Source organism: Neodiprion virginianus, chromosome 1 (assembly GCF_021901495.1).
Source record: "Neodiprion virginianus isolate iyNeoVirg1 chromosome 1, iyNeoVirg1.1, whole genome shotgun sequence".
Classification (NCBI taxonomy): Eukaryota; Metazoa; Arthropoda; class Insecta; order Hymenoptera; family Diprionidae; genus Neodiprion; species Neodiprion virginianus.
Genome location: NC_060877.1, coordinates 5,312,653 through 5,333,135, shown reverse-complemented (window position 1 = coordinate 5,333,135; position 20,483 = coordinate 5,312,653). Strand labels below are relative to the sequence as shown.

At 42.8% G+C, this 20,483-nt stretch overlaps 1 protein-coding gene across 1 annotated transcript in view; it reads right to left on the bottom strand.

The window, feature by feature from the left end:
• LOC124302430 (uncharacterized) overlaps window positions 1-20,483 on the bottom strand; it is a 190,934-nt gene that overhangs the window by 22,432 nt on the left and 148,019 nt on the right. The window contains exon 4 of the mRNA XM_046758623.1: window positions 2,383-2,544. Within this exon, the coding sequence (XP_046614579.1) occupies window positions 2,383-2,544 (162 nt within the window). The remainder of the gene's footprint in view (window positions 1-2,382; window positions 2,545-20,483) is intronic.

The following is a 20,483-nucleotide window of genomic DNA, read 5'->3' as shown; positions in this document are numbered from 1 at the left end:
TATAGAGAAATTTCTCCCCTATTCGAAAAAAAAAAAAACAAAAGGAAACAACAGAAGAAACGTATAAACAAAAGGAGAGAATAAACGGAGCAATTATTGGATTGGTTTCTCTTACTTTCTTTCTTTATTTATTTATTTCTTTTTTTTTTTCTTCATTCTTTCAGCGATTTTTCGCAAGGCTGCAGACAAATTCCGCGCGTGTTAATCAAGTTTTTTTGCCTGGTAGGTCGAGGCAGGAGGGTGTTGAAGATAACTTCGGAGTTCTGATCCGAGACGCGTGGAACTGAGACGGTAAATAATAGTTTTGCTGGGGGCGCCTCCCTGCGGAGACCACCATTCTCTTATTACCGGAAAAAAGGTGATTCCCGAAAATTACTTCGCCATCTTATCATCAGGGATCCCTCGTCCCGTTCCTTTTGCAATTTCCCGTACCTGCACCGCACACCCACGTTATACGTACACGAATACCAATACGCGAAGGTGAAACGTTTCCTCTTCTTCTCTCATTGTTCTTCGTTCTCTGCCGGTTATTCCTTCTTTACTTTTTGCGCGAAATGTTTTTTACGCCAAGGTTTCGCCCCCGTGTTTTTCCTCGACTTGATTTCTAACCCCCCGCGGGTGAATTCGAGATGGGGATAAAAGGGGATCATGTATGCGAATAAAATAATCGAAAAGTCTGCGTCGAGAGGTGAAAAATTTTTCAAACTCGATCCGAGTTTATATATACATATATATTATGCCTTACGCTCCTGGGTTGAATTATTCACGAAGCGTTTTTGTTGTCAAAGTTAAAAATGATGCAGTATCTTTTGTTGACTGCTTTTCACGGTTTGTTCTCTCGTCGTGTTTATATCGCAAATAGAATTAAAAATAACGCTTTACTTTACGAGTAAAAATCAACGTGGGCGTATGAGTGCAAAAAAAAAAAAAAAAAATCATTAAAAAACCTTGCATTTGTCCCTCCCTCGGGAAGAAACAAAATAAAAAAAAAAAAATAAATAGAAAAATAAAAAACTGACAATACCAGCGCGAATGACTAAAATTAATAAAGTTAGACAAACGAGCCGTAATTTCGTGTACAGACAGCTGGAATTATCGGGACACCAGTAATTCTGGGGGTAACATGACGACCAATTTCAACCCTAAACCAGACCCCCGCCATTACAGCTGGATGCACGAAAGAGTATACGTGGATCTGGGTTTTGCAGTACGTATTATTAAAAGATTCGTCGAAACCGGAGAAAACACAGTTATGCACGGATTGACGTCACGTTTTAATCCAATTACCTGATTGAGAGAATAGTGCCGTTATTTTTTTTTTTTCCCCCTCGTCTCTTCACCGACGGAGAGAAAAAACATCAGCATCGTTAATGGAACTCGTTTTAAGTTGTCGATAATCGCATGAACGTTTGATCGTGATAGCAGTGGGTGTACTGATTTGATTGTAAAATTTTTACGGACTTTGACGATTTTATCTTTCAACCAGTTAACGAAATTTCCCTAAATACGTGACCGAATTTGCATGTTTTCCCCGATTAATCAGAGCTGGTCAAACGATCCCCTGGATAAATATTTCAGATGACAAAAATCGTCGATTGGATGAAGAGACGCGAGCGGTGAATATAACGACATTTGGAGATTGGCCGCCGCTGCTGCCGGAGGTTGATTAAATCACAGAGGTTAAAATGGTAATAGTGCCAAACCGTAGACGTGTTTCTACGCGGCGTCCATAAAACCGTTTATATATATATATACAGTTACAGGTTTCGGCGTTTATTGCTGGCGTGGCCTAGTTTTAGAAACAGACGATGATTTGGCCTCAACGTGTATACCTGTAACATCTGCCAACCCCAGAGCTTTGTGCCTCTCGTCTCTCGTACGAGAAAGGATTCAATCGTACGGGGTAAAAAACATAAGATAGAATAAAGAGAAAAAAAAAAAAAGAAAAAAAAAATAGAGATACAAAAAGGGTGCCTCTATACGTATAATAATAGTAATAATATTGTAACAGGTACAACAGTGGGCGGGATATGAATTCTCTCGTTTGAATATTGTGGAAACGTCGGGGAATATCAACTGGGTGATTGTCTGGCACCCTCGTCGGTATAAGCTGCAGGGAGCAGAAGAAGAAGAAATGTAAATACAAATATAGTAAGCGCGAAGGGCGCGTCTGGGGCGGAAATTCCTCAATATTGATTTGGCAAGGAGGCAAAACCCGGCTCGAGCCTCCGTCGGGTAGGCGCGCTGTTTGCCTCGGCAGCCCTCAAGGGTGTCAAGGGTTGACTTTGAAATATACCGGAGGAATCACCGAGAGCAATGGACGCGCAACCCCGCCGAGGGATGGGGGTGAATAAAAGGCGAAGGCGGCTCCGCCTTACTCACGTGCTCGGTGTTGATAGCGGCACTATCTCTCGGATCCGGATGTTCTACGTTGGCTCCATTTGCCAGGCCCGGACCAGGAACAGAACCGACGTTACCGCTTCCAGTGCTTCCGATGCTGAGACCCTTCGCCCCGGTACATCCTGCCGGCGTTTGCGGTAAACTCTGAAAAAATAAATAAATATAGCCTGGATTAGATAGATATGGACGAGTTGTTTAAAAGTGGTATGCAAAATTTATTCACATTTCTCGCAAATATAACGACGTGTGGCGAATAAGAAATACGTAAAACGCAGTTTCTCGTTGAATGCGAAAAAAAAACAACAATTTTCACTCTGTTCGATTGAAAATAATTGTACTTCTGTGAGTCGGTGTTTATTGATCTTACTTTCAAGCACAAGATTTACGATATTTATAAATCGTTGAAACTCGGTTACAAATGTATTCTTAAAGTAACAAGTAACGGACTTTTCTCGAAACGAACTACGTATCACATACATGTTACGTACAGTTCTTTGCGGTAAATGTATTTACGTATAATAAAAGGTCCCATCGTGCGCGGGAGGTAAAAATCCGACCGAAATGGATAAAACGAAAAATGGATTTAAAAAAAAAAAGGGATAAAAATCCCACGGGGAAAGGTCGTGGCACGTTTTAAACTAGTAAGCGAGACTCTGGAAGGGTCGACGGAAGGCTGACAAACTAAGTTACCAGCGCAGAGCTCTTTCGCGCTGCACTTTACAGGGTTCTCATCCAGCACTCGCTTCCGCGAAGAATGAACAAAAAATTTCGTTTCTATACGTATCCGTATAGGTAAAATATACATACATAAACGCAGTTATGTGAATACATACTGTATGACATTTTGCTTACAGAAATGGTTTCCCGTATCTTTCAGATGGTGGGACAAAAATTCTCACAGACCGCGCGGCACGTGCGAGGATTCCTTTTATTAACAACGGAAATTGCCTGTGACCAGGATATATTACAATTCAATTTTCTGCCCGGTGCAATGTCTACGTAGGGTTTCACTTTCTTTCAATTGTTGTTAAAAAAAAAAAACAAAAAAAAAAAAAAATGTTTACGCGAACTTTTCTGCAGCCGTAGACACAGCGAGAAGCATCGAGGATCGTAATTTTGCGACAAGAATCGCATGCGGAAAGTACACGTGGCAGGAAGAGAAGAGAATCAATTTTTTTCAGAGAGACCAACGCGATTCTTTTTCTTCTTCTTCGCGATATTCTCCGTTCAATTCTTTACCTTGTAATTATTACTCTGCAATTAAATGGCATTAAAAATTCATTAAAATTGCCGAAGATGCACGTTCGGTAATAACTAACGCTCGGACCTCTGAAACGGACGACCTGATCAGGGAAAGGCTCTGATGATAGGGAGGGGATGAAAAAAGGTGATCAAAGTACGCTTCGCAGTAAAGCCCACGGAGTACCAAAGGTGAGAGACGCCGGTCGGTGTATTATAAGCGTGAAAAGACGGCGGTGCATCGGAAGACGTCGTTCCTTCGCCTTCTCGCACGCCCGAAGCTCCAATATTTACTTTATTGTCAATAGTCGAGAGGCGAGAGTGCTCTTAGAGTAATGGGGATATCAAAGAGTCGATAAGCGTGGCGTTTTACGATCTCGCAATTTCCCCTGTCCGCGGCATAATATGTTTCTATCTATACATTCTACGTTGAATATGCGTATAACGATTACCGACACGTTAGAAAAAATTTTCTCTTGAATTCGAATTCGTTCGTACCGTCTGCGTCAGCGATAGCCACTAAGTTAAAAATAATCGATGCGTCGACTGACCTAAATCGATGATCGATGAAACCAAAATTTCGTAAACTTCGGTACGTAGTCTTAATGGCGGAAAAGTTTGTTGATAATTTATAGTTTCATAAAAAATATTTTTCAATGTCGTGCGAAAACATTCATTTATATTTCACTTAGGACAATGATAATAATTGATACTTTAGTCACATGAATTAAGATCGTTTTGCGTCGTTCATGGGAGTAAAAAAGAAAAACCGATTGTGAGGAAAGATAATTGAGTCGGTCGATTAATCGATTTTGAAAAATAATCGATCGTACTCGATTAGTCGAGAAAAAATAATCGAATATTTTTGGTCATTCTTACCCGGCGCGTTTTCCGATGGCTTGTTCCAACGGTTTCGGGAATTTGACGTTTTACGGTTCAGACCCACTCTAGAGTATACCTGTAAAAACCTCCCTGCATACGCGTCTATCTACATATATACAATATACACGTATATACGTTATACTCAGCAAAGTGATACGAGGAGCGAAATTTATACGACAGGATTGCAGGGTATCACATGCAGGATCCGGAATAAATTTCGTTTGGCAAAAAAGGAATCGATCAATCAGTCGGACAGGGTTACGCTTCGTCTCGAAGTTTAACCGGATGTGCGGAGGTGGAAATATTATATAAGTATAGGAGGGTGGAAGTAATGCCTATACATCGCATCTGTTTGATACCCTTGTGCCTTGTAGATTATATCTCTGCGAATATGGCCAATCGTGCTTCGCTTTACCAGCGACTTGTAAGGGTGAAGTGCAGGGTTTCTTTCTAGTTATATGTGGTTCTTCATCTTTTTTATTTTCACCACGGCGAGAAGAGGCGTGACGAGGGGCGCGTATCGTGCAGAATTTAAAACCCGGAGGGGAACAAGCGGTTTCTCAGGGGAGTCGGCGAGTTTTTTTCAGCATTGAAATTTACTTTTTACTGGTTTTTGGTTTGGATTTCACTCCGGCTATCACCCTGCGCGTAGCAAGTGCGGATCTCCTACCCTCCTTTCTTTATCATTCTTAGATCGGCGCTTAAACCGACTATTAATTTCAATTCATGATCGAGTATGAAATTTCAAAACATGTAAAGAAAAATCGATTACCGGATATAATTGTTGGTTTCCACTTTAAACATACAGAGTTTTTCGTTTTGTAAAATTGATTTTATTTTCAGCAAACTCTACCAATGTTTACGTTAAAGGATACCGCTGTAATGGAAAGTCTTCGCGAAGCCCCAAGTTTTGGATAAGCAATAACAGATTTTGTAGGCACGGAGGTAGAGAAGAAGGGTGATCTTAAATTGCATCTGCGCGCCGCGTTGCGTCCTCATCAATCTTAATATCAGCCAGCGATGTGCGGTACAGAAAATTTCATTTCAACAATAAGTATTACACGAGCACACGAACCAGCAGCGTTTGTTTAATGAACGCGCCAGAACCGTTGTGCAAAAAGAAAAAGAAATCGCAATTTGGTACGAGGTAGCTTATTAATTTAGATGGAGAAGACTTCGCCTGATACGAGATGTATAAATAACAAGCCTTCTCTAGAAAATTACCAAAAATTTTCCAATGGAGAATATATTTCATCTTAACAGGACCGATGGAAGAATTTTATTTTTATTACGTATTAAGAGGATGATAAAGAGGCTGGGAAAAGAGAAGAAGAAAAAGTAACGGATGCGTAAAGGGACGTCCGGTCGTAAGTAATTCAAAATTGCTCGTGCGTTAATATTTTTTTAAAGCATTCTTTTTTATTTTTTAATCAGTTTCCTTTTTCCACCGCTTTACTTTTCGATCTCCGTTCACTGTCTCGTTCCGTTTCTCTCCGCTTCTCTTCAGCTTTTTCAGTCAGCTGTGTAATCTGTGCAGAAAAGCGTCTCGCCGCAGCTGCAGCAGGCACGTGATTACAAGTTTTTGTGAAAGAGTCGCTATTACATTATATCGCCGAACGAATTGAATTCCCCGCTTAAATACGTTTATGGGTAGGTACGTTAAGTAACGAGAGGTGCGAGCGCCGGAAGGAAAGTTAAAATTGAAAAATAATTGTTGCTCCCTGTAATTTCCGTCGCACCTTATAATACTTTCGTACAATGAACCCTTTGCGCAGGTATCTCGACTTACGACCCGAAGACGACACCGCTGCCCGTCTGCCGTTTTCCGAACACGTTTTCCCGTCCGCGAAAGGGTGCTAATTGCTTTTCACACCACGTGGGAATGTTAATGAGAATTATAATTGCCGGATGTAGCCACAAGACCACCTTTTCTTCAAATGCGAGATAAAAAAAAAAAGGATTCATACATTTTTTTCCCTCGTTTTCAATAGAATGAAATGAAAACGAAAAATGAAGAAGTAAAAAGTCGAGGAGAAAATATTAATAATAAGAACAAAAGGAAACATCTCGAAAAGTCGGACCCTCCCGTATACAATTAGGGGAAGCTGAGTGGCTGGAATGGCCGCGACGTTCTTTGGACTTCGAACAACTCTCTGCACAGACGTTCGACAAGGAAATTTGATATAGATCTACACATCACGTTTTTTTTTTTTTTTTTTTACAGGTAATTATTTTTTATTACATCCTTCAACCCTTCGGATCCGCCCCAGATCTGTCAGCTTATTGGTCGAGTCTGAAATTGAATCGGTAGATATCCCTTATACAGGGGCTCTTTAAAAATTCGTTTTCAAGCAATATAACTTGCGGCTCCGCGATCGATACGCTCGAGTTTTCTTATTACCTTTTTTTCGTCACGGACAGATCGAGGTAGAAAATTTTCGAAGATCCCTTGAATTATGTTAGCTAGTTATAATTTATTTACAATATCGCGTGATTTTTGATGTGTGAAAATTACTGCTATCGCACTTGGATTGTTTATTGCATTTAGTTATGTCAGAAGGCTGCGGCAATAAAAACTTGGTAACAATCTTAATGGGTTGACATTCGTGCTTTACCCAAACTTTACAGGTAATTAAACTTTCGAAGAACAAGATGGCGATGAAACTATATACAATTTCCCATTAACCACAAAGTGCTGCTGGTATGCGGTGTACATGCATACCTGGTATACATGTATACCAGGATAGAAAATTCAGACGGGAAACTCCTAAACTTAGTTGCCCGTTCAGTCGAACATAACAAACGACTTTCCTCAGCTGTGTTACCGATTGTCTTCGTCATCTTTTTATAAAAAATTTAGTTTACCTTTCAGTCAATTTCGAGTATTAAGATATATGGATGAGAAGGTGTCGAAGTCGGCTTTTCCACCTCTCGAGACACTTGAGACAGTGCTAATAAGGAGAAAACAGCAGCACCTGCAAGACGTGCGAAGGACGCCGGTCTCGGTCGCCTAGAAACAACGAGTTTCAACTTTGCCAGAAGTGTGTACTTGGCGTTTCTCGTTTGCAAAGGTTAAAACGACGACCGGGATATACATATATACGTATAGACTTTATATTAAAGAAGTACGACGGAAAAGAGGAAAGAATGAAATGACGGGGAGAAGAAAAGAAACTCCCGACTGCAATTCTACGAAAGTAAATAAATAAACATATAAGTCAACCCAAGAAGTCGAGCGAATAAGAAAAACGAAATCTATCTATAGTTTTTTATTCGTCTTTTCTTTTTTTATGCGATCAAATTCGGTAGTGGAAACTTGACGCGAAATGGGAGGAGATGGCGAAGACTCGGAAGATATTTCACGGCAGCTCTCACCTGCATTATCTGTATCTGAGTGTTCATTCGGCGGCTGATGTATAAGGCCATTATACCGTAGCGTACTATAAATTTTCTACTCGCATAGACAGCCGTTCGATCGTTAGTTATTTGAGCTTGCAGGCCGGAGCACGGCCGACGTTTCGCGGATTCTTGATCAGAGAATTAAATCGGAATATATGAGCTCTGTGCGCGCTGTAACTAATGGATCTGGCTAATCCTCTCGGTTGATCAGAAGAGGAGAGCCGTTACAATGCTAATAAGAGTAAATATTGTACCGGCAAACAACCCAGCTACTGTCCAATCCGCTTGTCATCTCACGATGTGTGTGTCAAAAAAGGAAAAAAAAAAAAAAATAGGATAAGCCTTAAGAGAAAAGAAAATCAAAGCACAAACTGCGCTTACGGAATAATTCGTTCAAACTTTATTTGGTACAGCTGCAGCCTCAGTGAGTTAAAAACCGAGCGCTGACGAAATCGTGACCCAGTTTATTATTATGCAGCTGGTGCTGCATTAACGTTTTTCCTTATTTGCTCTCTCTCTCTCATGTATATGTATTTCAATTTTTAAAAACGAAAATGTAAACTCCAGTTCTCGCTCTAATGGATATTTCGCGAGCCTTAAAACGGCCTCGATTTTCACCCGGAGCGAGAGCTGAAAACCTTTCGGATTTCCGAGTTGAAGCGGTAAAGGAGGAAGTGAACAGGGAAACAAATGATCGCTCGAGAGACCCGAGGGAGTGATTCAGGTCTGTTGGACTAGGCACATGATATCATGTATAAATATATATACAGATTCGTTGGGTAATAAAGCGATAACCGAATACATTAGGCTGGAGGACCATTCCAGCGTTCGGGATTAATGTATCACAATATTATCACGTCTGAGATGACGTGGAGTTTAGGACATGAAACGTGGTTTCTACTACAAGCTTTTGATCGCGGGCCGATAGCCGGGTGAAAAAGGCTTGTTGATCGAAGGTTTTACGGTTTCTCGAAAGCAGCATCAGCACACGTATTCGAGGTGTAAGTGTGGAGCTCGTTCGGCGAAAGTGATGGTCGATACCGAAAGCCCTGTAGGTACCGGACCCTGGAGGTGTTTCGTGATTTCGTTTTATACTTCTGGTAGCGATTGGCTAGGTCATCATTCCTCGCCTAGAGTGATAGTGAAGAGAGGAACCAAGGAAGGAAGGAAGGAAGGAAGGAAGGAAGTAGAAGTAAGTGAGTCGGAAATACCGGGGCGATTTTCTCTTCTTTATCGTTTTCTGGTCTATTAAGATAAAATAAACGACCGAAACCGGGACCACAATAGAACTCCTCATTCACACGGGCAATCGTACGAATTGACGCAGGTCTTGAGAGTAACGCGGATGTGTTCGCACGTAGATCGTTGATAGTGTGGGTACATCGGAGTAAGGTTCGTTCTACCGAAGAAGGAACCGTCCTATTCGAGCATCCGGGTCGTTTTGCCTGCTCGTATTCCCCACTGAGCTGAACTACCACACCGAGTCATATAGTCCCTGAAATTCGCGCCGAAGGGTCGACTTATTACCTACCAGGTAGTTCCAGGACTTTCCGTAACACTCTAGAAAGAGAGTGAGTAGAGTAACGGGGTCGTTTTAATGCCTCGACTCAAGCCCGTACCAGGTGTTTAGGATCGTTAGAAATTTCCCTGGGTTTATCTCCCACGATGAAGAGAGAGGGAGAGAGAGAGAGAGAGAGAGAATCATGGGTGAGCGGAAAGAGGATGGTGTGCAGGATTTTAAGTAGAGGGTGGAAATCAATGCCAGCTGAAACGTCTCGAACCTTTAAATATATATGTAGGTTGAGGCGACATTACGAGCCCACCTTTTAACCTAGAAAATAATATTTCTCTCTTCTTGACGACCGCAGTGCCAGTTTGTGTTCGGTTCAGAGTCGTGGAGAAATTTAATCTCATTAAGCCTGGGTTATACACCGCGCTAATCGTGTCGAGCACCCGTTTCGTCCTTGGCCCTCTTGCACTTTTTATTTGATTGTTTTTTAATTTTATTTCTTTAGAAAGGAGATAGATAAATAGTGGTAGAAGCTTCGGGAGAAAGAGTGAAACGAAGTGAGACCCACACTCGCCTACCTCGTTTCACCACCACACGACTAAGTGGATACTGTAACGTGAGCGGGCTGGAAGATATTTATGATCTGTCTTGTAGCAATCTAACTTAACCCCATCCTCGGTAACAAGGGACTCTCACCCTCGCCGCCTCACCGGCTCACTGCCTCACTGGTTCGCCACCTTATACCGCACTCTCCACCTCGGTTCAGCCACGAAATGAACTCGAACTCCTCTTCTACCGACGTCGGTCCCAAGGCGAACGAACGAACAAGGAAGGAAGGAAGCAAGCAAGGAAGAAAGGAAGGACGGAAGGAACGAACGAACGAACGAACGAACGATCCTAAGGTCTCAGCAGCTAGCTTTTCTCCCTGCGGGAGAAATTCAGACCCTCCGTTTTCCTATCTTTCGACTAATTTAAGACACGTCTGTTGAGTGGATGCCGCTGTTCATCCGGGGCGAAGGCCAATATATACGGGAAGAAAGTAACGGTTTGTTTCACGAGGTGGAAATTTCACCTCGCGAGATTGAATAGATGAATGTGGATGAAAATCGAGCGGGATCGCGAGAGCATGAAAAGCGAAAACAAAACTCGGAACTGATCGTTCCGTGCAAAGTTCTAATACATATACAATATTTAGCAGAATGGGTGGTTTTTTCTTGGCCATGTTCCCAATCGTTTTGAGCTACCGAACCACTTGCCGAATTCGAATTTAACTTTTCAGCGCAGCGGACTATCCGTACAGCTATATCTACCGTGCCCGAGGGTCCATTGTCGACATGGACCGTAACAATTTGTTTATGCGCTCGCGAAACGACCTCCGGCAGGAACTTTTAGCAATCGGTTGTTGCGATTCGGGGAGAGTTTGGCCGAGTGCCACGTATGCGCGACGTTTGAGTCACGGGACGCGAACCGAGAACATATTTACCGTCGTTATACGTGTTCGTCCTCAGTTCCATGGGTCAGGGAGGGGTCAGTTACCGTCAAGCTCGCTAATTAAATACTAACCGTACATCAAAAGTCCGGTCTGATTTCATCCAATTTCAATTATTACTCGGAGAGAATCGAAAGGAAGAGATGAAAAATGTGTAAAGGGAACTCTGCTCACTCCGGCTCCTTCGCCTTGGTGGATAAATTCCCGGAGGGGGGCGACAGTCGGTCATAATTAATTAAGAATCTACGAGGTGATAAAACGGGAAAGTATAGTACGGATTTGCCTTTCTTCGAGTAAAACTTTTCAGGCAAGCTTCGGTTTCCGCAGACCTTTCGTTTAGAAAACGTTCAACCCCCGGCGGGTGTTTCTGGCGTTTTCATTCCGTCAGCTTCCTTCATCCATCTTTCGATCGCGCACCGCGAAGGCGGGCTTAACTCTTCCCCGCGTCCCGAGACAAACGATTCCCCGATACCAGACGGGGATGCGTCTGTTCGGGAAGCCCGATCTCGCCGGCGAGGCGTTTCTTTATCAGTCGAGAATGAAAAGGTTCGTAAACCGGGGGCAGTTTCCTCGTCTTCGCCGACGGCTACGGGAGGCGAGATGTTAGACGCTGTGATGTGCGAACACGAGTTAAAGAGGTCGAGAAGCTTGAGAGAAGGACAGAGAGAGAGAGAGAGAGAGAGAGAGTGCGACTAGAGTCGGTTAAGTTTGTTCCGCTCGACAATCGTCATTTGTCTCGGTGGGTGAGCGTTAATTAATTATTATACGGCCACGAGTGGGGTAATTAAAAGTCTGCCAAGCTTTGCGAAGTAACTTCTATACGTATGGGGGCACTGCAGCGCGACGAGTGTTTGTGCGCGCGAGTGTTAACACGCGTGAGTTCCGGATGTTTCCAACTTACAGGACTGTGTGCATGTACTGCGGAAGCGTTTCCACCTTCTCTGTTTGCCGCAAGCTCGGCTCAACGGCGACTCGGCGGCGTCTGGCGTAAGCCGGCAATTAACAACAAGCCAATGATCAGGGAAAGGCGTATTATCGAGCAGGCGAATGGGACACCATCCGAGTATCCGGTTCGCCTATTTACGAGAGAATCGAAAAGGTGTCGTCGGCCGACCCACGAAGGAGTGGCTTCGTAGACTTGATCGTGACGGGGTCCAGACGCGGTTGAGTAACGGCCGAATAAGGACTCTTTGACGAGCGACGTGCCAATTAATGCCCTGAGGATGCGATATCCAATTCCTCATTTTTTCATCCGTCCCGACACGTTGCGCGTTTGTGATACCCGCAACTCACGGTTGAAAAATGATTTGTTGTCCTCGATACCTGACGGGCGGAACTGAGGAGCCAGGGAATATTGATTGCACATCGGCATTGTTGTCAGGGATGGGATAAAAATTGCGAGAATAATGCGATATTACCACCCGGAATGGGATGATAAATCGACGCGTAAACTGAGCATTTTATTATCCCGAGGGAGAGGGACAGAGAGTGAGAGAGAGAGAGAGAGAAAGAGTGTATGAGAGAGAGAAGAAGATAGGAAGAGGGGAAAGAGTGCGGCACTATAAAATTTGCATTATATTCACCGTAGGTTTTTGACTCTCCTCAGCCGTGTCTGAACCCTGTATGGGCCTGTGCCGCAATAGGCCTTACACTACCGGTGAAAACCTTTACCTCGTTCGTTTCGACGTCAACGTCAGGCTGGCGAGAGTGAAAAATAGTCTAAAATCCACGCGAGTCAAAATAGCATATCAGGCTTGAGAATGAATGGGCCGTACCGTCTGAATCAAAAGATAGGAAACGATGAAAATGTACTGTTTAAAAAATACCCTACAGTTTTGTTTGTATCAACGATATTTAGTACGAGTTAAACGACACATCTCCCATGTAATAGAAGTGAATCCAACCGCGAATTTGAATATCAAAAGCTAAGATATCGACAATTTCAGAAAAGATTTTAATTCGGACGTTCAAAATGGCTCAAGCTCTGATGTTTTTCTTTTTTTTTTTAATAAGATTCTAATACTTATTAACTGATTCTGCTTACTGGTTAGGTCCCAATAAATCGTCTGGATAATAGCCACAAAAAAGTTTCCATTACGGCGTAGTTATTACAAAAACGTTACAATCGGATCAAAAATACCAGAATTCAATCATTTTGAACGTTCTAACTTTAAGAGGTTATTTTAAATTATTCATACTTCACATCGCGTTATTTCAATTTCTCCGAATCATTTCTGTAGTATATATAGTAGAAACATCGTGTCATCATATTTCACCTTCATAGGTACAAATAACGACGTTACCGTAAATATTTCACCGAGCTTTTCGTATTTCATAACTTTTTATTCAAACATACACAGCCCATTCGTCCTTAATTCGCAGAGAGAAATTCGATTCCAGGTGGGAGTAGGTTGAGCGAAACCGTTTTAGAGACCAATAGATCACGCCGGTTGTCATCACTTTTTCCAGCTGCATACGAGCATGGATGAGAATTGCGATTCCTCGGCGAGCCTCTGAGCTAGGGTTTTTTATTATTCAGAGATGCAGGCTCTGATTTTTATGCAAAAGAACGTCGGACGACGCCGCCACGTTTCATCGTGACCACAACGGAATATCAACTAGCCAAAAGGGAGGACCTGACGCGAGGACACGAACTACGGACAGCAAACAGATGCGACCTGTTTAGCATCGCCGACATTCCTCCCTTCCTCCCTTCCTCCCGCCGTCAAACATTCACGGAGATCATCCTAATCCCACGTCCTCGAAGAGCTGGATACCCGAGACAAAGATTTTACCCGGCATACCAAAATCTCGAGCCCCGTACAGATATTGTTTACAATCCGTTCCGAATTACATTTCGTGGGAAAATGATAACTGCGCGTAGGTTTGACGTCGAATGTCCTCCAGCCTGCAGTGATAATCGAGTCAATTCGAATAATCAAAGTACGTTTTCATTCACGGCACGAGTTGGTTACATTTCACTTCCTGGTTCGCACACTTTGGCACCGTCTTACATTCGCCGTCTCGTCTGCGATATAGGAAGTTGTAAGTTAGAAATGGAAGTTGAAATTCAAAGTGCAAATCCCTGGCCAGGAGCAGAAACGGTAGTTCAACTGACATATATATTAATACCAGAGAGTTAAAAGACGTTCGTTTCCTCACTGAACCAGTCCGGTTCTGTTACACTTCGAGTATTGCATTATCGAAGTTTGAATATTGCCAAACTGAATTCACTGTTCGCCGAGTGATTTTCCCCAGGTAATTCCACTCGGTGTATTCGTCTTGAAAGTTGCCGCTTGACGCAATTGGTGAACAAGAAAACCAAAAAAAAAAAAACGCGACCTCTCCGTAAGAAGATACCTAATCCATAAATTAGCGTCAACGATATCTACTTCAGATCCTCACCGTCGACTTTTCGACTCGATTTCCGGTCGGCTTTTTTCATTGTTAGCTGTGGTGATTTTGGTGGATGACAGGAAAATTAGGGATTCACCTGTCACTCGTTTCCCGCAGGCCATTCACTCACTGTTCTCGTCTGCAGCTTCAAAAAGGTACACGGAAAAGGGAAAAGAGAGAAAAAAAAGGAGAAAAAGAGAGAAAGAGAGAGAGAGAGAGAGAGAGAGAGAGAAAGGCACAGGGCATCGAGGTATGAAAGGATTGGGGTAAAGCCTCCCACAATACTTTTCAATATCACAGGTCACAAATCTTTCTTTCGCTCCGTGGGAAAAAGCTTTCCTAGACGCGACGCGACGCGACGCGACGCGAGTCCTGTTCCACCAAGCTTTTGTGGGTATGGTAGAAATCCGAAATACGCTTCGCGGGACAGATCCTCTGATATATGATGCTGTTCGAGCGCGAAAGACAGACGCAGAGAGGCGCCAAGAAACGCGCTGGTGCAAGCGGGACGAAAATTGGCAAAAAAAAAATAAGAAGGACTGAGGAGATAGAGAGCGACGTGCGGTAAGGACGCGAGCCGAAGGGATCTCTATTGTCATTTCCCGCAACTTCTATTCCCCCCCCCCCCACGGGTAAAATTTATAGGCTGTGGATTAGACAAATGTATTGTCTACTCTGCTCCTCTGCTTCCCCTCTTTCTCCCTTACTCGCCCTTGTACACAGTCACGGAATCTCGACACCCACCAGATTATCAGATGCGATTTTTCTCCGCGGGAACGAAAAAAATCCCCCGGAGATTTTCATGCGGGGAAACGGTTCCGCCGCCTCCAGTTTATTCCCTGCGCACCGTTCAATCGGTGCCTTTACTATATATACGCGCGACACTTCACCCCGCGGAAACAACTCGTTTTATAGGCTTCGGTGTATATATATATATATATATATGTGTGTGTGTGTATGTATGTAGGTGTACATACATACCATTCAGGTAACTGCTGACCCTCCCCCGAGGCGTTTTCCAGCTCGAGGAATATGCGACATGTGGGACGCGTAGTCTTTACATAAGCAGATGCGGATGATTGAGCCCCCGAAAGTTTCTAGGATCGGAATTGGGACGTCGCGGTATGTAACTAAGGGTTGTTTTCACTTGTATTTCAAGCCCGGCTCCAGTCTAGCGGAATCCGAGAGATAAGCCAGGCAAAATTTTACCCGGGATATGACAACGGGATAGCCGAATTCACTACGCGCGTATATAATATACATACTCCAGAAGAATCAAACATGCTGAAATTCGTAACGTTACTGTGACGATTCATGCTGAGGGAAAACCGTGATTTCGCGACTTTAGAATTGTCTGAAATTCAGCAAATCGTAATGAAACAAGACAAGACACGTGTTATGAAATCTAAGTTTCTTTAAAGGTAATGAAAAATTGAAAATAGTTGATTTCCTTCTAACGTTTTGTTGCTACGATAAGGTTATAACAACTTCAATCTCGTAAGAATCGCTGACACGTGATAAGTGAAAATATATGTTGGAGCAATACATATAGGATGAGTATACTTCTTGCAAATTATTATCTTTTCGTTGAAATTCAGGTTCGAATAATTGTCCCGCCCTTACAGGCTCGAAATGCTAAATTCCGAGGGTTTAGCTCGTTTTGCGGTAAAAAGTGGTTATCGGAGGGTCGTCGCGATGACGTCGTTGAAATAATAATACGTTCTCGCATGGTTTGATTTCGGCTCGTGATCCTCAGCTGCGGGTGGCTGCTGGCCTAGGGGTCGCCGGCATTCGGAGCGATAAGGGGAAAGTGAAAATCCGCCATGATCGTTCACAGGAATCGCCGATCTCGCGAAATTTATTTCCACCCACCGTTCACAGATTCAGACAAAATTCTACGTCGTGCATCTGCGATCCTTTGCCGTGGATGGATGATCGCGACATTCGGCGCCACGTTCGGAACCAGAAACAAGACCAACTTCTTCCTCGCTAATTCGCGAAAAAGTTCTACTCGCGGTTAGCTTCTTCCAACCGAGAGCCAGAGTTTCGCACGAAAGTTTCGGACGCGAACGATTATTGATTTCTACCTCGTATAAAGAATTAGATCTTCGTAATTCTGTTACAGTGCAGTGAAATGGCGAAATGAATGTCGTATTTAACAATTTATACAATAAAATGTTGTCTATGTAATTATTTCGCGTGATTTATCCCAATACTTATAATATAACATTTCCTAGTAACCCGTTACAAGAGGTTCGTTTTTATTTTCCACCCATAACAATATTTTTCAATTAAGAACCACACGTATACATGCGATAGCAATAAATTTTTCACGGCACGATTAACTAATCAAATTTTCACACACCCGCGTCTGTTATTTTATTAAACACACGTGTAAATGTTGCACCGTTTCCGCTTAAGGATTCGGTGCAATCTCAATGATTCAGGGGATCAAGATTCATGGATTTGCGAGAGTTAGGAAGCCTAACGATAAGCTACAGAGCAGCCAATTATCCTTGCCATCGATATGCAGGATCCCGTTTCTCCTACTGTATCCCTGAGTTATCATCGTCGTGATTTTAGTCGCAAATCAGAACAACGTAAGCTTTGTTCAAAAAGTTGTTGAAATCGGTAAACTTTTTTTCTCTTACCCGCGATTTCACAAAGAAGTGTCACATCGTACGGCGTAAATTATATAGCCAAAAAGTGAACGAGACCACGTTAGACGATTTCGAACCTGACCGCTTTTTTATTTTCATTCTTTCATCAATTTTACGATTTTCAGTTCAGCGCCGTATACCAAGCGTCACTTTTAAATCTCCCCGTACATGTATACATATATATATATGCGTTCCTCACTTCGTCGCAAACGTTCGTTTTTATGTCTCACAGGTGGCGAGGCAGCAGGAGAATCTCGTCCTTTTTCCTCATCTTTCTTTCCTCCTTTTCCCCATCGACGACACGTTCAACGGTATCAAAAGTCGGATAAGGAGAAGAAGTAAATAGAAAAAAAAACAAAAAATTGAATAAAAAGTAATAAAAAGCCCGAGGTAGAAATGAAAATAAGAACAGCAACGACTGCAGTCTTGAAAATATATCCACCCGTTTAAACCTCGTCATCCCCACGCCATGCACTGCAGTAAAGGATCACAACTCGTCACTCGTCCTCCTATTATAATGCGAAATTGTTACACAAGGCACTCTCGTGAGAGTCTCGCTAGACGATCCGATAATTTGCGGCCGTTCGCGTGGCCCGCGGTTTATACCGTCGACGTTGCAGTACTACTAGCAGTAGTTTAAGCACTGATGCGGTCAGGCAGCTCGATGGCTCTACGGTGACCGTCCGCCCGCCTTTCTATTATCCGCAGAATTAATGCACCTACCGATCAATTACCAAGATCGGCGACCCGCGCGAAGGGAAAATATACGACGAATTTTTGCCCTTTCGCTATATTTTGTTCGGTGCGTCGAGGATGAGAGCGGTTTTTCTTTTTTTTTTTTTAGTACTTTTTCTTTTTAATTATTCTAACACAGCAGTTTCACCGAGCGATGAAAAAAACTACACGGAGAAAATAACGCCGCGTTAAAATAGAATCAAGTTTCATTGTGTGGGACGAGATAGACATCTCGAAAGCCATAAAGGTTTACTTCTTGATCCGATGATTCTGGCTAGCGGAAATCGCGTTTTCCCGTCACGGATTTATCCACTTTCGCCAAGTTCTACGTGCCTTGTCGACTTTCACTTCGACCGGCTTTGCGTCGAATAACCTCAGGGCTGTCTCGCCGTTCTTTCGATCTCCGACGCGTTACATAAATTATATAACAACCCCACCCCCTTTCACCCGTGATTTAACCCTAATTTGTCAATCCCTTCGGACCCCGTCTTATCGTACCGCATATTCATCTCACGGGCATTCGAAACTTTCCGTGATGAACCGATCTTCTTGCAGTCATTATAGGCGTGCGTATGATGGAGAAGATGAAAAAAAAGATATGCAATTAATCGTAAATTACGATGGATTGAAAAAATCCCGATAGTAAAAACATCTTACTTTTACCAACACGCGTGTTTATATTCGTTGTAACGCATCGCAATTGCTTTTTTCATATCATAAAAAAGGTATTAACGAACCAGAGATTTACCTCCAGGCTCAGCGGGTAATTTCGCAGCATTTTCGAATACAAATGAGATATCGAAGCGGAGAAGAAATAGCTGGGAAGAACAAAAAGTGAGAAAAAGAAGAAGGCAGGAAGGAATAAAAGGGAGGAAAGGAACTTTGAACAACCTCATTGAATCCTTCTGGATCCCGGCCTATTCTTAGGGGTTTGAGGTATCGGAAAAGGGGGATTCTTATCTTCCCGAGGGAAGGAAGGGAAGGAAAAGGAAAGGAAAGGAAAGGAAAGGAAAGAAACGAGCGCTCTGGCGACGACCGGCTTCATCCCCCGTGCTTTTCCGTCTCCGTATTAATACGTACATACCTATTATACCAGATACGCAGGCCTCCGGAGTAGACGCGTAATAATATACCCGAGGTACGTGGACTTTTCTTCATTTTTTATTTTTTTTCGTCTGTACCGCAAAAAAAGTTAAAGGTAATAAGTTTTTGTTCAAAACTTGTTCGAAACTTATCAAAAGGAATGAATAAATTAGCTACATTCTCTGCGCTTGTTTCCAACTGATAAACCACGAATAAAGATGAAATATATATCCGTAATATCGTCGATATAGGTACGCATAATGTATATAAGGGCGAAACGAACCGATGCATGACCCATTTAACAAGACTAATATCAACTCGAAGTCTCCTTTCTGCACCCTATATTTTCAGGGGCGTGTCTGCGCGCGTGTAGCAGAGACACGGCTGCACGGCTGCACGGCTGCAGTAGCAGCGCACCTTTTCTCTTACTTCCTTCTTTGATATTTCAACGTTTCAATTTCCTCCTCCGACGTCCAGCTCTGTGTCTGCACATCGGCGCTTGGCTGGAATGGCCGGTTGGGGGCTGACTCGTTCCTTCTTTTACTCCTTCGTTCTCCTCTTCTGACGCGGCGCGGGTTTCACGAGTATAATACCAATACCTACATTGCGCTACGTCCGACATCCGGTCAAGGAATACAAGTTTAAATTAATTGGTATCGCTCTTTCGTGAAGTTTCCTCCGTATATACACATGTATGTACATGTGTATACCTTGTTCGCGATTTTCTCGTTTTTCAATCATTGGAAAATGATCTTGTCGAAGGGTACGACAACGATGAAAAAGATGAACACCACCTCGTTGGATTCGTGTTATTTCACGTGACACGTCAAGTCAGGAATCACCGCTTCATTCAACGATCGACTAAACTGAAAATTGACTGGTTCAACGACTTGTGTTATCGCTGGATAATTTTTCAGAGTAAAAAAAAAAGAAAGGAACGTCTTTTCTGATTATTTTGAAATCGGAAGAAATCAGAAACTTTCACCTAGTCGTTCAACCAATTTTTTTTTCACAGTTTGTACGGCAGGAGGATGCAAGGGAAATGTCACGTAAGGCGAAACTTTGACATATTGAGTAAGCTAACTGAGTTTCCTACAAACGCGTCAAGAATTATTACACAGAAAATTGAAAAAGCACTAAATCGTCTTTCCACTTACTATATATTTACACACTTCAAGCGCATTAGAGTCTACTTATACAAATTATTATACATGAAATTGGATAATTACTCATCAGTTATCTCTCGCAGCACGAATTTCTACTTTAAGCCATGATCGAGCCCGGGTTACTTGTACCTTCATGCCGCCACGAGAACGAATAAAACGCGCTCCTCAGTTTTCCCCAGGGATATTTCGATCATAACCAAGGTATTGTATCGTACGGGGGGAAATATGGATATATGTATATGTATATGTACATGTATGTATATATATATATATCGAACGGAAGCTATCGAACGGTCGTCGCAATTCAGGTAAGAAAATATCGTTATTTTATGACATTGCTCCTGTTTTATACGTACATCCCGTGGATGGTGCAGCAGCTGCATTACGGAGGTTTGAATTACGCAGGGGTTGGAGCTACGCCATTGAAATTTGCTTTTCCTTGACGTAAGTTTTTCCTCCACCGAGCTCTCCACGATGAAGGGAGGATGTTCAAAAATATGAGAAACCCTCTTTCTCCTCGCAAC